General features: G+C 32.9%; 4 protein-coding genes across 4 annotated transcripts; 2 read left to right on the top strand and 2 right to left on the bottom strand.

Moving 5' to 3' along the window:
* Nucleotides 1–1,096: 1,096 nt before the first annotated feature.
* Nucleotides 1,097–3,179, bottom strand: TRIADDRAFT_21796 (uncharacterized protein; the record flags this gene model as incomplete). Its single annotated transcript, XM_002109182.1, has 10 exons — nt 1,097–1,218; nt 1,342–1,484; nt 1,568–1,695; nt 1,814–1,891; nt 1,955–2,029; nt 2,156–2,231; nt 2,341–2,453; nt 2,588–2,637; nt 2,717–2,768; nt 3,069–3,179. 10 exons carry the CDS (start codon nt 3,177–3,179, stop codon nt 1,097–1,099), a joined length of 948 nt encoding a protein of 315 aa, XP_002109218.1.
* A 1,893-nt stretch (nt 3,180–5,072) lies between these two features.
* TRIADDRAFT_63613 (uncharacterized protein) lies at nt 5,073–11,518 on the top strand (the record flags this gene model as incomplete). The annotated part of the gene is made up of 17 exons (XM_002109751.1): nt 5,073–5,589; nt 5,666–5,805; nt 6,142–6,249; nt 6,892–6,973; nt 7,094–7,158; nt 7,299–7,784; nt 8,015–8,054; nt 8,255–8,349; nt 8,453–8,575; nt 8,777–8,863; nt 9,474–9,584; nt 9,675–9,777; nt 10,080–10,173; nt 10,484–10,585; nt 10,683–10,781; nt 11,074–11,176; nt 11,308–11,518. The coding sequence occupies 17 exons, from the start codon at nt 5,073–5,075 to the stop codon at nt 11,437–11,439; spliced, it is 2,487 nt and encodes an 828-aa protein (XP_002109787.1). The 3' UTR covers nt 11,440–11,518.
* Nucleotides 11,519–12,537: 1,019 nt separating this feature from the next.
* TRIADDRAFT_63612 (uncharacterized protein) lies at nt 12,538–14,539 on the bottom strand (the record flags this gene model as incomplete). The annotated part of the gene is made up of 6 exons (XM_002109181.1): nt 12,538–12,672; nt 12,894–12,972; nt 13,080–13,147; nt 13,341–13,400; nt 13,982–14,147; nt 14,340–14,539. The coding sequence occupies 6 exons, from the start codon at nt 14,537–14,539 to the stop codon at nt 12,619–12,621; spliced, it is 627 nt and encodes a 208-aa protein (XP_002109217.1). The 3' UTR covers nt 12,538–12,618.
* A 2,188-nt stretch (nt 14,540–16,727) lies between these two features.
* On the top strand, nt 16,728–17,217 carry TRIADDRAFT_20755 (uncharacterized protein; the record flags this gene model as incomplete). Its single annotated transcript, XM_002109750.1, has 2 exons — nt 16,728–16,808; nt 17,086–17,217. The coding sequence occupies 2 exons, from the start codon at nt 16,728–16,730 to the stop codon at nt 17,215–17,217; spliced, it is 213 nt and encodes a 70-aa protein (XP_002109786.1).
* Between the last annotated feature and the right edge of the window lie 1,739 nt (nt 17,218–18,956).

Below are 18,956 nucleotides of genomic sequence, written 5' to 3'. Positions count from 1 at the left end.
TATTGTCCACAATTGACGCGTACAGTATACATACAGTATTCTGCAAGCTTCTTTATTTGATATAGCGGGTTCGTAGTGCAGATACATAGCGATCAGCTACAAGAGGGACATTTAGTAAGTGATGCTCTACCGTAATATTGATAAGATTTTACTTCTGAATCTACTTATTAATATTCTTATGAATTTTATTAATGAATTTAAAAATTATTCTTTATGCATAAATGATATTTTCATAAGAAAATTTGAAGTAACAGCAGCGCAAATAAAATTAAAATTTATTTAGCCTTTGCTGGGCGCTCGCTTTATATAGGTAAGAATTCATTTGTAGTTGTGATATTTTAGAAATATCTAACTAGTCCAGTTTACCTTTACAATATGTTACTTTTGGTGGATATCAAGTGATAGTTTTTGTTGCTCTTAGTCAATTTTTTGGTAGTATTTCAGTAGGCTTGCGAGTTAGGTACATTTTCCTCTGTTACGTAGGTGTAAATGGCATTGAGTATGCATGCACGGTATCAGTGGCGCGATTTTTAATTAACAGTGGATTTCACTACAGGTCCTGCGGTTCAGTAGATATTGATTATCGTAATGTTGAACAGGCTTTAAATAATATTCTCTTGCGCAATTTTTTTCAGTCTGTTAGTATTGCAAGCTCGATACTGTCATCTTCGGCAGAATTTGGATGCAATCGAAAGGATTATTCCTAAACGATTTACCCATTAAAGTTTCGTAGTTGTCGGAAAATCTCAGTATGTAAAAACAGTAACGATAACATTTATTTATAACTTGTAAATGTTGGAATTTGCGCGAAATAAAATTAGTCAGGAGACTATTTTACGTATATAACTTAAGTTTAAGTCTGATTAAGAGTTGCTTATTTATAATTGCCGTAATTACAATAAACACATGAACTTATATTGTATATAAATCATGCATTTATGTAATATTAGTATGTAGAATGCAAAGATAAGCCGTCTTCGTCTCACATTATACAAATAAACACATCTTCAATGAGGCATAAATATTGCCACTTCGATTTTTCTATGCAATAACAAAATTTCGTAGTAATATGTAAAATTGACAGTCCCATGAAATGTTATTCCGTTGAATTTCCATCGAAGAAAGCCATAGCGACAATAGCTTTCTGGTGCCCGCTATATTCTCTTATTGTCTTAGCATTTTCAACATTCCATAGTCTTGCAACTGCATCTGAGGAAACTAAATTACATTCATAATAAATTTGGTTTGCGAGCAAGCAATCAGGTATTTAAGATAGACTCTTATAGTTTAGTAAAGCAAAGGGATTAACAGAAACCATTGTAGCTTTAGTCAATAATTTACCTGAAATTAAGTATTGTGGGTCAGTAGAGAATGAACAATCCCATACCCAACGCTGTGACGCATTCGATAGTGTTGATTTAAGTGTAAAATCGCATGTTCGCCAAACCTTAATCGTCCCATCTGATGACGTCGTAGCCAATAATCTACAAAAGCATGATCAGTTATTGGAACAACTTACAAAGGACTAATGACACTTGCAAGGCTGCATACATACAAATTTACTTACGTCGAATCATGACTAAATCGACATTTGATGACGTATGTATCGTGACAGTGGATTTGCGTTTTTGGATTTATTATTAATCGTTCTTCCGAATCGAATGATCCTCTCAGAGCGTAGACATGGCAAATACCCTATCAATATTTTAAGCAGATCGTCAAACCATCACTACTTTACGCCAGGTGTACGATGAAAAAATATTAATCGTCAGAAAGGATGATTAGGAATTATTGTATATCAGAGTTTACTTACATTACTACAAGCAACGGCTAACATCGATGCTTCACGATCGATGTCAACGCAAGTGATTGCATTATCAGTGCTGACAACCTATAGTATTTAATTTAGATTCAGTAAAATTGAATAGATGCCGTAGTTTTTAATCGTGCTTACCATTCTCTCAGATTGATTCAATTTTAAGTCCCAAATGTGAAGTGTCCCACTACGATCACCTGCAATAATAGTAATCTGTTGAAGAAAGAACAAGAATATAAAAAACCAGTCATTCTTTCGCATAAATAAAATGAAAACTTTTATTAAACTGCGTTTGTCATCATCGAGTACAGTCATCTGATATAGTGTGTTCTAACGTACCTGGTTAGGATGAAGGACGGCACAATTGATAAGGTTAGAGACAGATAAGGTTCTTTGACTTTGCGGATTGCGAGACCTAAAACATTAAATATATGAGCGTCAAATTTTTCGAACAATCTTATCGTATACACTCCTGGTGATAATTTAAGGCGATTAACTAGCTAGTAGCTTGGTACCAATTTTACCTCAAATCCCAAATTCTGACTTTTCCATCTTCACCAGCCGTGAACATCCATCTACCATCACCATGGAATCCTACTGCAGTAATATTCTTTTGAACCCCATCACAATTAATGACCTGATATCAAGAGGTATAAGTTGTACTCGAATCAAAAGAACTTAGATATGTAACTACAGGTGAACTAATGCAAGAATAGTATTGGAAAAGTAAAATTGAATCTTGTCCAAGCTACGTATAAATACTTTACTGACAGGATTAGGGTTACAACCATGAACATCGTACAATCTAACACACTGGAAACCTGAGGGAAAAGAAAATTTTAATATAATTAATGATTGCGGTATTTTAATATAAGTTGTCACCAAAAGTGTGGTTATTACCCGCTGCAGCAATTAATTGTTTGTCCGGCGTTAAAGAAAGAGCATTCACTTGCTATATATAACAGAGAGCAAAGTTTGTTGATAAGATTTCCAATATAGGCTGTTTGAAGTAACTGTCATCAACTCATTATGTTGTATAGCATACACACAAAATACTATATGTTTGTCTATTTTAATAGCATGGATACGTCGAGATAAGCTGCCATTTGTACATTTTGTAGTCTCAGAATTGTAAAAGGTATTTAAATTATTTGGTAATAGTAACAATCGATCTCCAACTGTAGATTTATAAGTTTTTAATCGAATCTAAAGTTAGGACCTATGGTGGAGAAGTTAACGAAGGCATACTTACCGATTCCGGGTGTTGGAGTGTCCTATGGCAAACCCCACTATGCGGTTGCCACAATCGAATAGTATGATCATAACCGCCAGTAGCGAGAAGAACGGCTTCTGTGTCAGCCATTATGCGCTCCAATTTCGGCAGCTTCGGTACGGTCAACTAAACAAGAAGTATTTGCTGTCAGGTCAAATTTGCTTTAGTCGAGTATCTACAGTACCATTTTGTACTGCGAAACTATGTACTGTACATTGTACTGTAGATTGGAATGAGTGAACTCTGTTTTCGCTGCAGTACCACGACCACCGTACTGTACTGTACTATCAGCGATGAGAATCAGTCAGTCAAGCAATAAGAAAACCTGCGTATCGTGTCTGTCTATACTAGTATACTGTACACTGTACAGTACATACTGTACAGTAGCATACAGTACATAAACAGGTAAAATGATACAGCATTAGTACTATACTGTGTACTGTTGGTCAATAATACGAGTAGCAATTATGTCCCATGCTACAGGACATCGTGGTCCTGGTATACCGTACGTCCGTACCAGTAGGATGAAACACAGTATAGGGATTACAATTTCATTCACTAAATGAACAGTTAATACAATAACAATAATTTATTCTACTTGGTCGATCGAGCATCGTACCTATCTAAGATAGCTTAACTGTCAATTTGTTGCTTTCCGCAGATGAATCAATTAATTATCTTCCGCTTCATTTGAAAAGGTAGTTTACTACTTGAATGAATTAACTTGATCCAAGATTCTGTCATACTATTATTATTTATTTAATTCGTTTGGAATATACAGTATATTAAGAAAGAGTAAATTTGATCCAATTATACCTTTAAACTTTTCTCGTCAAATTTCGACAAGTGATGTACAGTGTTGTTACAGCATACGTAACGGTATACTGTATTTGGCATTTACTGAACTATTAATAATTGTGATCGTTCAGTAAATGTCCATAATTTATTACGTGTTTCTTGATAAAATTTAAAAATAAATATCCATTATAATTATATAGAAGCGTTACGTACTTTTATGTAGTAACATTAATGAAGGGGCTTTGTAACAGTCACATAGATACTATACTGTATATTTCTACTTTAAGTGGTTGTACTGTATGTGCATTACTGTAGTCGGGCAATTCATGAATAATAACCCTAACAGTAACTCTAATTATTCATGAATTGTCCGACTACAATAATGTACACCGTGGATTACTAAATGTAATCTATGCATAGTTGTACATAATTTTTGGTCTTGATGAAGCTTTATGTTTGGTGAAGATTAATTGTTTTATGGACTAATACTGTAACATACTGAGCCTAAAATTCTCCAGTACTCTCTACTGGATCAATTTCATTCGCTGCTCTGCATACGGTCTGATAAAGTGTTTCGGTTTTTTTGCACCTTGAACAAAGTTGATCTTCAGTTGAAGTGATCCCATAAAATTTATCAGAGCATAACATTCCCACACTAACGAATAGATAGCATTAATACATTGTTGAGATAATTAATTCATTAATGTCCCTACACGTTTGTCTTACTTGCTTTTGTTATACAAATTGTAATACTATAGTGAGATTGTTAAATCAACATGTATTTGTAGCTAATTAATAATAAAAAGTGGGATAGTAACAATGCTACTGCATTCATAAAATATAATTACATGCAAACTGTATTAGACAATAGTCATCGCAACCACAGCCTTTGCTGTACTGTATACGCTGCATCATCACCCTAGTGACCACACGATAAACTAAACTAAAACATATACTGTCATATTTATAGCCGGGTAGCAACTTAAAAAGTTTAAGAAATACATTGCATGCAATAATTCATCTACTTAAAAAATTTCAAAGTCTATAAAATAAAATGCAGTTAGTGCTTTCAATGTGTTTTCACGTTATTGACATTATTGTTACACACGTTGCAACTGTACACTTTCCTGTATGTAGTGACAACTAATTAATAGATAATAATAGTGAGTTACTTGGTTAATAAAAATGGCTACAATCAACGCTGATTTGAAGAATTTATTGGATTTATCATTAGACCCTTTCCACGGTACCATTAATTTGCATCACTTGCATGGCTTGTTAAACAGCATTATTATAAGATTTAATCGATCGCCAGAGCCTCTGGAAATTGCTACTAGCTACAACAATGAGAATTCTCTAGCAGAAGTAGAAACTGGAAGATCGATAAGAAGTAATTATATGAATCAGCAGGGGTTACAAATCAAGCTCGAAAAGTTACTGCATCATAACCAGGTTATTAAACCTCAAGCGCAAGAAGAAATCTTCAAGGATAATCAAGAGCGCGCTAAAGGTGAACGGAATCAAAGTAATAATGATACACCTTCGATCGAAAATCCAGCTGATTCGTCGAACCCAGAAATTCCTACGCAGAATCATCAAAGCTCTAATCGAGCAACTCCATCGATCACAAATGAAGGAGATAAGAATTCATTTCAGGATGAAGAAAATCCAACCACCTCTCCAACTTTAGATGGCTTAACAGGTGATTTTACTTTTAGCCGTAAATTTTTAAAATTTTGCATTAATTTGGATTAAGTAAATTATATTATCTTTGGCAGATAACAAGGAGATCTCACAATCACAACTTCAGAAACTTCCAGAAATTACTAGGAGCAGAGCGGTATCGTCTGTTTCTGATCTATGGAAAAATAATAACTTATCGAAGCGCATTGGTGCGGCCGAAGAAACATTAGAAGCAGTAAGCTTATTACGTATATACTATAAATGGGTTATAGAATTGTGTTGAATATTTCTAGATATGAGGAGTAACGGATACTTAAAATATCTGATACCGTAAGAATTACGGGGATTTAATTGAAAATATACTGGAAAGATAATTGCTATGATATCTTCTCTCTACGTAGTTTTTATGATGACGTGTTTAGTATGGAATGTCTTGCTGCGTAATTTTAACTAATGTTATTCTACATAATGAATAGAGAATACATCACAATGTGCTATAAACATTTAATCGACAATATTGTGAGATAATGCTAAATTGGAATAGTAATATTATGCTACTTTTTTACGTTAGCTATCGTCAATTCTAGATGGAGTAGTGAAAGAATTAGATGCATTGTCAACTGACTGGGCGAATGCGTTTAGCAAAGAAATAGACAGCAAACTGTCATTGATCGATAAGGTAGGTGAAACTATTGTGAACATTATACTGATGAAGAAACGATGTGGTGATGTGATAGTATTACGCATATTTGTCATCATCATCAGCTAACACTTAAGGTTTCTTTTGTTCTCTCTAAGTATTTTGTAATGTGTTCAGGTAATGCCAGGCCATAATTACTTATTGTCAATCCAATAAGAATTAAGACTGTTAATCTACGTATATACGACACACAACTTAAAGATGATTAATTAACTATATAATTGTATAATTGTATTTTATAATTATTCATGCCTTACGTTATGGACTTTAGCGATATTCTTAGACAGACACCTTATGCGATTTCAAGAAATAAATACGGAATACAGTAGTTTTTATTATCTTTGTAAATTCAGAAACGGTTCACTAGGTTTGGTCAAGTAATGAAAGAATTGAAATAATCATAATACTTTATTTAATTTTTTTCAAACTATACGAGTAACTACTGTACTAGATATCGGTATACTCTCTAACTGATTAACGGGTTCTTGTAAGACAGCCAATAAGGACGTTATTTGAATGTACATTTGATATTACCATTACTGTAGTATGAGCTTAATCGTACCTAATTTGGGTTATTAATGTGTTCAATTTAATATCTTCAATATTTAATATTCATGATAGGATTTAGACGTCAAAATAGGTTTTATTCAACAGTCACTTCATACTTTAGGTGAAAAAGTCCAGGAATTAGCTTGTTCTAAAGGTATTTCAATCAATTAATTAGTTGAAGAAGGAGATGTTATTACTGCAAGAATTTATTTAAATTTTTTCAAATGTTCCAAATAATACACTAATTGCAAATACTAATCGCAATTTCGGTTAGGATCAAAGGTAGATAATCGAATTAATACTTTGGATGAGGAAGTTAATAATGTTAGGACTATCGCGGTAAGGTGTATGGATAAACTGTTTAATATTTTTACACATCTTATGTTCTGCCGTCTACAATAACCTATTATAACTTAAACTTATCGCAAGAGTTGACATTCTGCTGTATTACAAATAATTTTTAACGTTTATATCTACAGTTTAATCTCAAACAAAAAATGAATAAGTTACCATCGGAGGCAACTTTCGATTCTTACGTTACTCGTCCAGTCTTTTATGATGGTTTAAAAACGATGAAGGATTCGATACTTGGTGAGCTAGAAGGGAGACTTCGCAATTTAAATCAGTTACTCCTTAATCAAAATCAAGCTTACCAGGGCAAAAATGAGTTGGCAATTACTGCTGACGGTAGAAGACGTAGTATTTTCGATGCAGATGATGACCCCAATCGGCGAGATTCTTCTTATGGCTACCGGGCAAGATCGCTAACAGCTCATCAAGATCTTAAAAACGATAGATTAAATCATAACGAATTTGAGCGCTTTCGCGAAACAGTTAATAATAAGTTGAAAGAAATTGATGGTATTTTAATCAATAGCGATGATATGTTAGATGAACTTAGAAAGCGAGTAGGTACTTATGCTGATAATGTGGAGGATGCACAAAAGGATATTCAACTCTTAAAGGTAAGTTGTTTAGCTTTAATTACTTACTGAAAACTAAGCCGTTGCTTGACTGCCATGGTAGAAATCACATTAGATTTATGAATTAAGAAAAGACAGTACATAATGCAGTTTAAGTAAGAAATAAAAAGCTTGTAACAATAACGTTCGACAAAAAGTATATTATTCGGTGTACACTGTAATTAATTGAATTAAACTTTATTGGTCTAATTTGAATTTAATATTTTTAATAGGAAAGGAAAGTTGATAGATTAGAGTTGAAAAAACTTAAAGGTTTGGATTGAATACTTGTACTGTAGTTCTGAAAGCATACCTACCATGTTTTTTCTCCTTAAGTACATCAGATGTATTTTGAGTATTATCCGTAGTCGAAAGTAAACATAGTATATAATAAATTCAAGTCTTTAGTTTTCTACTGTATTTACAAGAGTGTATAGCAATCTGTTTAAATATCGTAATTTCGGACATTTTAGATACCATAAATCAAAGCGAGATGTCTGAAAAATTGCTTCAGCAAGTGCGTCAACTCGAAGACATAAGTCAAGAAATTAGGGATTCGATTAAAAAGGTTATAAAATTGCAGCTATGATGATATTGGGTGCCAATAAAATTTCGTAAATAGAATCGCTGGTTTATGTTTCTAAACACTGCGCATTAATTATTACCATTAGACAAATGACGATATTGATATTCTACAGCGACAATCGCATCGACTTCTAACCGAACAGAACAAGCATGCTGTCAATATTAGACAAATCTTAGATAGCGATGATAAATTAAAGCTTGATATCGTAGTAAGTATGTAGCAATATAGAGTATAAATACCGTTAACCATGGTGGCCATTTCATTACAGTAACTGAGATTGTGTACTCGTATGTTAGGGCCAAATATCCATAATCTGGCCATTGATATTGATCTGCTTCTATTATAATTAGTAATTGCTTGATAGCGATTTAAATTTGTCGTTGAAGAAAGTTTTGGTGCTGTTTCATAGGAGTTATTTGAAGCTGCTGATAGATTATCACAAGGTAAAGTAGATAAGGATGATTTGGGCACAGAAGTAGGGAAGATTGATGAACAGGTAATAAAAAATATTATATTGTAGGAAATTACCGTAACTTTATACCGACCATTCGATTTAATAGCAGTGATTTTTGTGATAGTTTTAATAGTTTTAATGTTAACTCAGAGAATAGAAATGGAAACTGTCAAATCGAGTTCTGAATCGTATTAAACTTGTAGTGATAACTATTCTTAATGAAGACAAAGACAAGATGATTGAGAGTAGATAACGCATATTTACGGTTAGAGTTAGGAGACGACACAGAGATTAAGGACAAGAAGAGAGAGCAATGTAATTTATGTGTATTAATACGTTATTCGGCGATAGTCTAATGTTGAGAATGTGTCTTGTACCGATGAGTATTCTAGATCTATTGTAACGTTATTACTGCTGGTTCGATGAATCAATATACAGTAAATATTAGATCACGTAGCAATACTCATATATTCCAGTTTGCTAGCAATTTGTTCTTGGGTTGAGCTACGTGTATTTGAGTAGTGACAATCGGCTAGGAATAGGATAGTATATTTTGCTGGATTAGGGATTCACAGACGTTCTGTAAATGATTCATGCTAGTCTAAAGAGATTTCAGGATAATAAATGCGTTACCACTATTATGCTTTGTTAGAAAGCCGATAAAGAAGAAATTAAGGATAAGGTTAATATGAGTGATTTGAATACAGTGCGACTCCGAATCGAAGCTAAAATTACTGAAACTATATCGAAGTTGGATAAAAATGTACGTATTATAGTAGTTTTATTTACTTCTTCAATTCACAAGAAAGACTTAGATGCGCTGTAATTATACTTTGTTTGATCGCAATGACAGGGCTTAGCGGTAAAAGATGCGGTAGGACAATTAGAGGGTTTGGCTACAGCGGTTGGAAAAAAATTAGATAAAACGTCTATTTCGAACTTACGAAAATATTTAGGTAAATAAGACCTCTCAGTGTACCTGAGGCATTTAGTTGAAGAATATTGTTATCTTTAAATCTTTATTTTACGTATACACGCAAGCGACTAATCGTTTACTTCTTTCGATTAAATTTAAAGTGCTTTTATGATACTTCTAATTGCGTACTATTATGATTGCAATAATAATATTTAATAATTAATATACTCTTCATATAACAATAGATGAATTATATAGTAGTTCATGATCTAAGAGATTCGGTGTTTGTGTAAGGTGAGGAATGTAGTCGTATAAAAAAAATATCCTTTCATTTTTGTATAGAAAAGTATGTTAAAAAGGTAACACAGACTCATACTGGGGATAAAAGCGATAAGGAAAGTCTTAACGTGGCAGAATTAGCAGCAGGATTACGCAAGTAGGTTAACCTGCGGTCGATGATTTGCAATAAAATTAAATTATAAATTTAAGCGCTGTTAGTTTCCTTGATTACTTGGATATCGTCAACTTCAGATTTGATGGGTTACAGTTTTATATAGCTAATATACCATCATTTGTATTTGGCATTGATCGTAGGCGTTTAATAGAAAAGTTTTATTGCATATCTTGCAATAGCCCTGTAGCAAAAACCAAATCTGAGTTAGTATATGCAATTATTCATATGTTGATTTGCTATCCTAGAAAGTTGCGTAATCCGCTGAATTTGATTTCTAACATACATATTTTAGAATTGTACCATCATTACCTTTGCAACAGCCTTTACCGTTAAGATCCTCTAGCCGTGCAGATTCACCAATAAAAGTAGAAGCAGTTCGATTTCATCAAAAACAGTAAGATTCACGTAACTTCATCCGTATTTTGAATGGATTAGTATTACTACTACTAACTGTAAAGTGATAAATAAACTTCATTTCTCCGAAAATCAAGTGTTGTTGGCATGTATGATATACCATCACTGCGCAGCTGCGGCGGTAGTCATACTATTACTTTTCCGCATAATAGACGAGGCATTGCACGCAAGGAAATGTAAGTTTTCCAGATCCTATACTAAGATGTTTATAAAAGTAAATAAGCAAAATATCTTTTTACCGCTCTAGCTTAATGTTATTGAAGGTACAGTAAAGCTAGATAAAAATTTACCGTTAATTTAATTATCTGAAGATATATGCACGTTACGATAGTATCGGCTTTAGATAAGATTTATTTAATGTCATGGTAAGCGAAAACACTAATTCCGGCATTGGAAAATGTTTTCGTTATTGCGATCAAAATGATAGTACAGTAATTGCAATTGCCTTGATCTTGTACTGTATTTCAGGGGTAACAGTCTCGAACCAAGACTTAAATCTGTAGAAATACTAACTGATTCTTATAGAAGTTCTACAGCGGAGGCTTCTATTGCATCTCCCAGCCCAATGCCTGTAAGTTGATGATACTATGGCTAACATTGCGGCTTTGCTATTTATTATTAATCTCTTAATCCTAAATATCTGGTAGTTACATTGACTGAATTCATTAACACTTTCTAATACCTAACACAACATGATACTAGAAATTGGAAAGCAGTTCGGCGCACCAGCTTCACCGACGAAGTCTTAGTAGTCCTGCCGATTCAGGACTTTTCAACCCACTTCAATCCAATCACGTACTAGATGGTCCCGTTGGGACTGCCGCTAAGGAGTAATACCGTGCTTTGCATGCAGCACAGTGCGGAAGACTGTGCCGTACGTAGTAGATTGATATTAAAGTTTAAGGTTTAAAGCTTATTTAACGGTAGGAGATTTAACTAAAATTTGAATTCTATTGATCATGTAAGGTTGGATATGGTATTTAAATATTTATTAACAGTAAGCAATCATTCCACACTTATGTCGTTACAATAAAAACAAATTATCCCCTATCAGAATAAAAATTATGTGATTAAGTTGGAGTTGCTATTAAATAAATAGTTCAACCAATAAATCTGGCTTTTTAGAAATCATAGCTTAAAAGTTGCTGTAAAATCTATTACGGACTTGGAATATTTTAATTGGGAAGGATTTAAGATTTTTCTCCATATCAATTCGAAGATCGAAGTGTATGTAGAATTCTCTTTAAGAAATTACAAGAAATTCAGGATTTTATTCTAAAACTAGCACACAAGAAACACGCTAATAACACTAGTATAAAATTATATACGTCGTACGCTACAGTCACACCTTATCTGGACCAAGGACTACTACGTTATAAAACTACTAATAATTGATTCCTTTTTCTAGTAGCTCTTACCTGTACGTAGACAATAGTAATGTTGTGTAATTTTGTTGTGAACCTGCTTATTGATACTGTGGTAAACGAACTTCTAACTTTACTGCGTTATCTTTCCGCAAGGCATGAGGGTATTTATAGTATCATACCGTACACTTTTCAATGGTTTTATACGCAATACTATATATAAATATAGCTAACCGTAAATACCCGTAAAGTTCCTATAAGATACTAATATGCAAGCAATCTAATTTAGCATCCAGATCATAATTTGTAGTATGATATAGTTTGTCTTCCGTAAACGTTCTCTATTACTTATGTTTCATTATCTATATCCTCGATTTCTAAGAGAGTAATGAACCTGCCAAAGCTTATATTTTTATAATAAAAGTTAATAATAATTTAACGAATGCGGTTATTTTTATTGTTTTATTTTCATGGTACTATAGAAAAAAAAACTGAAAACTTAAATACATTAAACAGCAGTTATTACGATGTAAAAACGATATTTCACAATACTAACACAATAAATTTGCTATGATGTACGAGAACACCATCTGATAGATAGAGTTAATCCACAATAGAAAATAGATTTTGAATGCAGTCCCATATTTATTCATGCACTCAATTTTCGAAAGAGCAATATTTTGTTATTGGCAGGCATGTCGATCTTGAAATAAATAAAAAAAAAATTAAAATACGTAGTACGATATATTTATTTTGTCCACTCCGATATTAAATGCATTGCATGAATTTAACTCTATTATAAAATGAAGTACGGTAAATCAGCAAGAGAAAGATATCATATAAGCCTCCATAGTTACAATATTACCAGGTATAATAGAAAACTGTTCAATCTATTTAGTGATCTTTTTCTCCAGTGATACCTACCGTTTTCTCAAGAACCATGTTATTTTTGTGTGCTAACGTTTCTAGCTCAAATATATCCCGCAATCCCCATTCCGTGCACCTAACAATGAAATTACAGAGCAGCTTCAACCATGACCCCGTATCGCATTACGACATTTACGATAGTTATAAAAAGCAATAGCAAAATTAAGAATATATCTAACGAACTTGCTCTTTAGCCAATGATGAAATTTAACGTTGCTTTCTGGACTGATAACACCGTGAATCGCATAAGGCTATGTAAATTTAAAGTTGTAAACAAGAACGCGTAAATACAGATGTTTAATAGAAAAATTTTCACATAATTGAACTCTAATACCCGCTATAGCATCTATCAAGAGAACGAATGAATAGTGATTGGAAGCATCGCAAGTTAGAAGATGCTCTACAATAATTTCGATATATCTGTAGCAAACTCGCAAAACATACCCCATATAACAGAAGATAACCATTTTGTTTGAGGATGCTGGCTGCACCATTAAAGAGACCCTAAAAAGATAGCATATGCAGCATAAGTATAATTGATAAACACAAAGGTATGGATAAGACTTGCAGAAATTAAAGACTGCATACACTTTGTTGTACTGTATTGTATATTAACAGGATATCAGCATTAACTGTAAAGCACCCAGTCTCATACACGGCACAATTCATTATTTCAGTTAGATATTTATAACTTACTTATAAATTAGTCAGTTGAACACACATCATTATCTCAGTTATAAACTCAATTCAGATCAAAATTAGTTCAGATGATCGGGATAATTATCCCAATTGTACATATATATTATCTGAACGAATCCTTGCAGACTTTACAGAACACGTTGGAAAATCTGAATTTTAAGAATAATGACGAACTACCCAGTGTTATACCATTAACCTTAGAGGAATGATTGACTAAAGCTTAAAGAATGTAAGTTTACTGTACGCGTGCATGTATACTATACATGATGTTTGTGCAACAAAATTTGAATGATCACTAATCATTGTTGTGTAACTGATCTAAAAGCATGGGCCCAAAAACGGCGATTCATTTTTTGTAAGGTGCATGTCTCACTAATAACACTTACAATTGTAGCTTCAAAGGGAGAGATATGGACCATGTTAATATTGATCACAAGATCGTAACCATTTACAGACAAGGATTCCTTCCATCGGCTTGGCTCCCAGGATGCATCAAGTAGTACGGCAGGTTTGACATTAGATAATTGCTCACGATTTACATTTTCTGTTAACCTAGGTTAATTAAAGCTGATGATGTGAGCGATCAAAATTCCCAGCTTCGACCTGCATTAAAGCAATTAATAACTGCACAGCATGGTAGAAAATTTTATAGACTGTAAATTATAGTGGACATCATTGCCTTCCAAAATACTATGCTTACAGAATATGATTCAATTCAACGTTTACTCGTTTATGTGGTTCGACCTGTTTAAGTATTCGGCGTTGATTTCTGTTGGAGACCAAACTGACTGTCGAAATTCTTTTGCAAAGAAACAGATGTGTTGACCATGTCCGGAAGCAACCTCAGCGACAGAGTAACTATCATTAGAATTAAGTACTTGCTTGAGTACATCGCAAATATGATGTTTATTGCGTTCACTAGCAGAAAACCAATGTGTTGCCATGCTTTTAAGTATAAGATTGCAGTATTTCCTAGCTCCTTGGCCTTTTGATCAATAATAGAGTATGAATCAACACATCCGTTTCGATTAAATTAATTATTGTACAATGTACAGTACAGTACTGAATGTTATAATTACATAGTACTGTACAGTGCGACTGCATGTACGTACTGTACTGTATCTGGATTGATAAATACAGTACAGTACAGTCTTATAATAATATCAAAGTGGCACAACAAAGCATTTTACCTCCTTGGTATAAACTTGCACGTAATGATATCATTGTTTACAGGCCTGGTTATGGTGGTCAGATCAAGATCAAGATGCTGTCATGGTATCACGCTGTATTAAATTATAGCAACTTGGTAAAATGAAGTTTTGCAGTAGAAAGTCTACCTATTTACGGCGTACTCTTGATAGTACATTGGTACAGCAATATTTTACATCCTAGGAACATAACATTGTGCATACGGTACTGTAACTACTGTTACTGTACAATTATCGGGTACATGGACTACTAAATTCATAGGTGAACTTACAGTATTAGTCTATGACTGCACCTACACTAAAGATCGTAGTAGTGTCTACGGTCCATTTTTCACTATCGTGCATTTTTTGAGTATACAGTACATAAAAACCAGCGTATCTTTTTGAGTCCATTCTTCAAAGATGTCTTGATAAAACACATTTTTGCCGAAAAGACGGAAATGGCGTAAAAATTTTTAATTTTTAAACTTCTACCTCAAATCGAATTTTACTGTACTGTACACTCAATTTTGAAAATCTTAAAGCGGCAAAGACGAGCTCATTAATATCAAGACATCGTACAGTACCTTGCAAAGAATAGTAACACACTGTATCTCATTATACTGTACACTGTACAGTACAGTACAGCACAGCACAGTACAATAGTTCCATGGTAGTTCATTGTAGGCAATACACAGTGTTTAACTTCATATTAAAGAATTGGAAACGAAAAAGATCACGCTCTTTTTCTTATTCGATTCTTTAATTAATTAATATAAAATTAAATAAATACTTTACTATTAACCAATGTAACATAATACTGTATGTACAGCACATCAATAATTATTATAATTATTATTATAATATGTGCTGATTTACAGTATCGGTTTGGAGAAGGATCATACAGTACAGTACTGTATACTGTGCACTGTACACTGTATAGTACAGTTAGGTTTCCATGGAATCATAACATTGAAACATACATTAATACTGAGCTTAACTATTTAAATGTTGCACGTCCAAGTACAGTTGGTATTAATCCGTCTTACAATCAGTATTTAAGGGCCTAAATTTAGATTTGACCATCAATAGTTGGCCTGTTTATAAAATAAGTGCAGTTGTACGTATATACCCGTGATTTCATTCGTAACTTAGCAATTTTTGGATTACTAGCTTATTGCCACCTTAATACTCGCGCTATTGGGAAGAAACAGGTAAAGAGAGAATGACATAAGTGATAACAAATACTCATATACGAGGCATTGATGATATCTTTTCTTTCATAAATACTATTCAGATCTACATCTTCGGGTGCAAGTAGTGGTACGCTTGTTTAAATATTAAACGCTATAGTACGAATATAATCTTCACTTTAGATTACATAATATCTATACCTGGTTGTTATCGTATGTTATTACAATTTTCCTAATGTAAATTTAGTAATATGAGATGTACTACTAAAGTAGCACGGTATCATATCTTACTAGTATCTAGAGTCAAGATTTGTGTGAGGATCTCTTACCAAGATTATACACACTTAAGATATCTAATAAATAAAAAATAACTTGAGTTTCCACTCTATACAGTATTCTGTAATGAATGTTTATGATATCTTGATAAATTTACATTCTATGGCACATTATAAAACTATGTAATCATAAGATGATATATTTATTTACTTTGAATTTTTTCTCAAAATAAGAATGGCCACTACAGTTATGTATCGAAAGCCAAAATCAATGATGCGTCCTAAGATTTGGAATCCTGCGGTGGAAGATGGTACAGTATTATAACTGCAACGTCCATTTGATAACTTATAGGAAATAGTTATTATCTGTGTTTATTGTTATAGCAGTAAAAACTGTAAAAAAAATCACATATTTTCACGTATTTAACATACATTATAACAAATTTCGAAATGAAGCTAATTACTAGTTTGTAATTGATGTGTCATATAGCCTACAGATTTCAATTAGCAGGATATCGCGATGAAATAGAATATTGCTCTGTTGGCGATAATTCAGAGGTGAATTTGATATGTATACCGCATTTAAGGATTTATAGCTCTACAATCTACAAATATTTACTGCTTATTACTATTAAAAATTTTCTTAAATTCTTATTCTTATAACGTATTCGTGCTAGTTGTCTTTCTGCCATAAAGCAGCTTTAATACTACAACCAGTTATTGACTATATGCTTCGACCGGATAATTATGGAATAGAGCCTCTTAAAAGCGAGTTTATATTACGGTCATGTTATCTTTAACGGTGGTGGTATTTTTAATTGTATCTATTATCTAGGTTGAAAGATGGCCCGAATCTGGATTTGTAAAGAAGCTACAGAGAAAAAAGGATGGATACTTTTATTATTTTAATAGAAGTCGTGAATGTGCAGACAAGGATCTATTTAAGATAAAATTATTTGAGTATTGATGTTATGAAATTGGCTATTTTCATCTGATGGTAAAAGAATGAAGTATTTATTGGGCCAATACTGTTACAGAACTTACAAAATAATATCTTTTGAAAGCCCGCTACAGATTGGATTGCATCGTGTTTAATCTAGCGATATTTTTTTTTGTATCAAATTCATCGGAGATTGTAAGATTTCTAAACTATCCTACGAATATTTTAACAATTCTTAATTCTCAATTTCTCATTAATCATAATAATACATAAATTAACTCAAGGGGGTACCATAGCTTTTAAACTGTTCACTCATTTCAGATATAGGTCATATTTGGTCTACGTGCTATAAAAACCTATTTTGTAAATGATTGTTAAAATAAATATAAATTCTTTAATGGATAATGATTCCATTCACATGTAAAGATACGAAGTTTTATAACAACTTATCTCACAGGTATTGCAATAAATAATTGTAACATTTTTTTTTATACGATTTAGTAGTGCGATAGTTCAGGTATGGCTATATCACAATATTGATTTCAATTTAACTTACACAAAATAAAGATCTTGTGAATTCAATTTAAATTCAATTTTATTATGTGCAGTTATTTTTCTGTGTGACGGATTGCTTTCTCAATTATTTTAAAATTTAAATTGCGAATATATTACGTACTGATAATTTTACTGGGCGAATGTAGCTGAATTATGAAAATTTTAATGGATAAAAGGCTCATTTATTGCATGTAAAGCGTAGACCTGCAAGTTAGATTGTAGATGTGGTGAAAATTCTATAAACGTATACAGTAGTACGAGTGCCCAATGGTGAATAAATATTTTTTTAGTTTTGTAATAGTAAGTTCTGGCTGACGTTCAATTGAAGGGGTAGTTCCTAGTATGATTAAATCGTGGAGAGAGCTGGCCCTGGATAACTAAGCACAGCCACATTGGTGAATAGACACAGGCTTTAAATTGATCGAATACAGAACTGTATCCTACTATTTCGTGGGCGTAGCGAGCTCTCTATACTAGTTGAAAGCTGTTCAGCGTATATCCCATAATTAGATCTTTAAGTTTTCAAGGGATTTAATTTAATATTTGCTAAAAAATTTCACGTAAGCAGATTCTGACAATCTTAGGTACTGTTTAATTTTTTGCTTTGTAATGCAATACTGAGCTATTTTATTATCTTTTTCAATTGAATACAAACTGTAAACCCTAGTACGTATACAGCTAGCCCCGACTAGAAAAAGACCTGGACTGGAGTGAACATTCTTTGGAGAAAGGGGGCGTCCTGTTTTAAAAACTAAAAAAAATACATGACACATACCGTACAGTACAGTACTGTACACTGTACTGTAGTTGAATAATCTACATGTATTGTTACTGTACTGTACAGTGCTCATCTTTAGCTTACAGTACTGTGCGGTACTGTACTGTACTGTATATTATCGCGATACAGTATGGCTGCAACCAATCAAACTGTACAGATGACAACTGTTCAAGTATTCAGTACAGTACAGTACTGTACTGTATATTATATAAAAAAGTTGACCGTAAAAAGAGTAAAATAATGAAAACTTATACTGTGATCCTTTTTCATAAAATTAACTGTCAAAAATTCGCAGTCGCACACTTATTCTATTCACTGTCAGTAACAATTTTACTGAGGATCCATTATTTGGGCAAGAATAGAAGTAAAAATTATACTTAAGTACACCAATAGAGTTAATACTGTGCTACCCGATCCCCTTTCGGTCCGAATG

The sequence above is a fragment of the Trichoplax adhaerens genome, genomic scaffold, assembly GCF_000150275.1.
Source record: "Trichoplax adhaerens TRIADscaffold_2 genomic scaffold, whole genome shotgun sequence".
Taxonomy (NCBI): Eukaryota; Metazoa; Placozoa; class Uniplacotomia; order Trichoplacea; family Trichoplacidae; genus Trichoplax; species Trichoplax adhaerens.
Note: the sequence above shows the minus strand (reverse complement) of the source record. Positions and strands in the feature narration are given on the sequence as shown.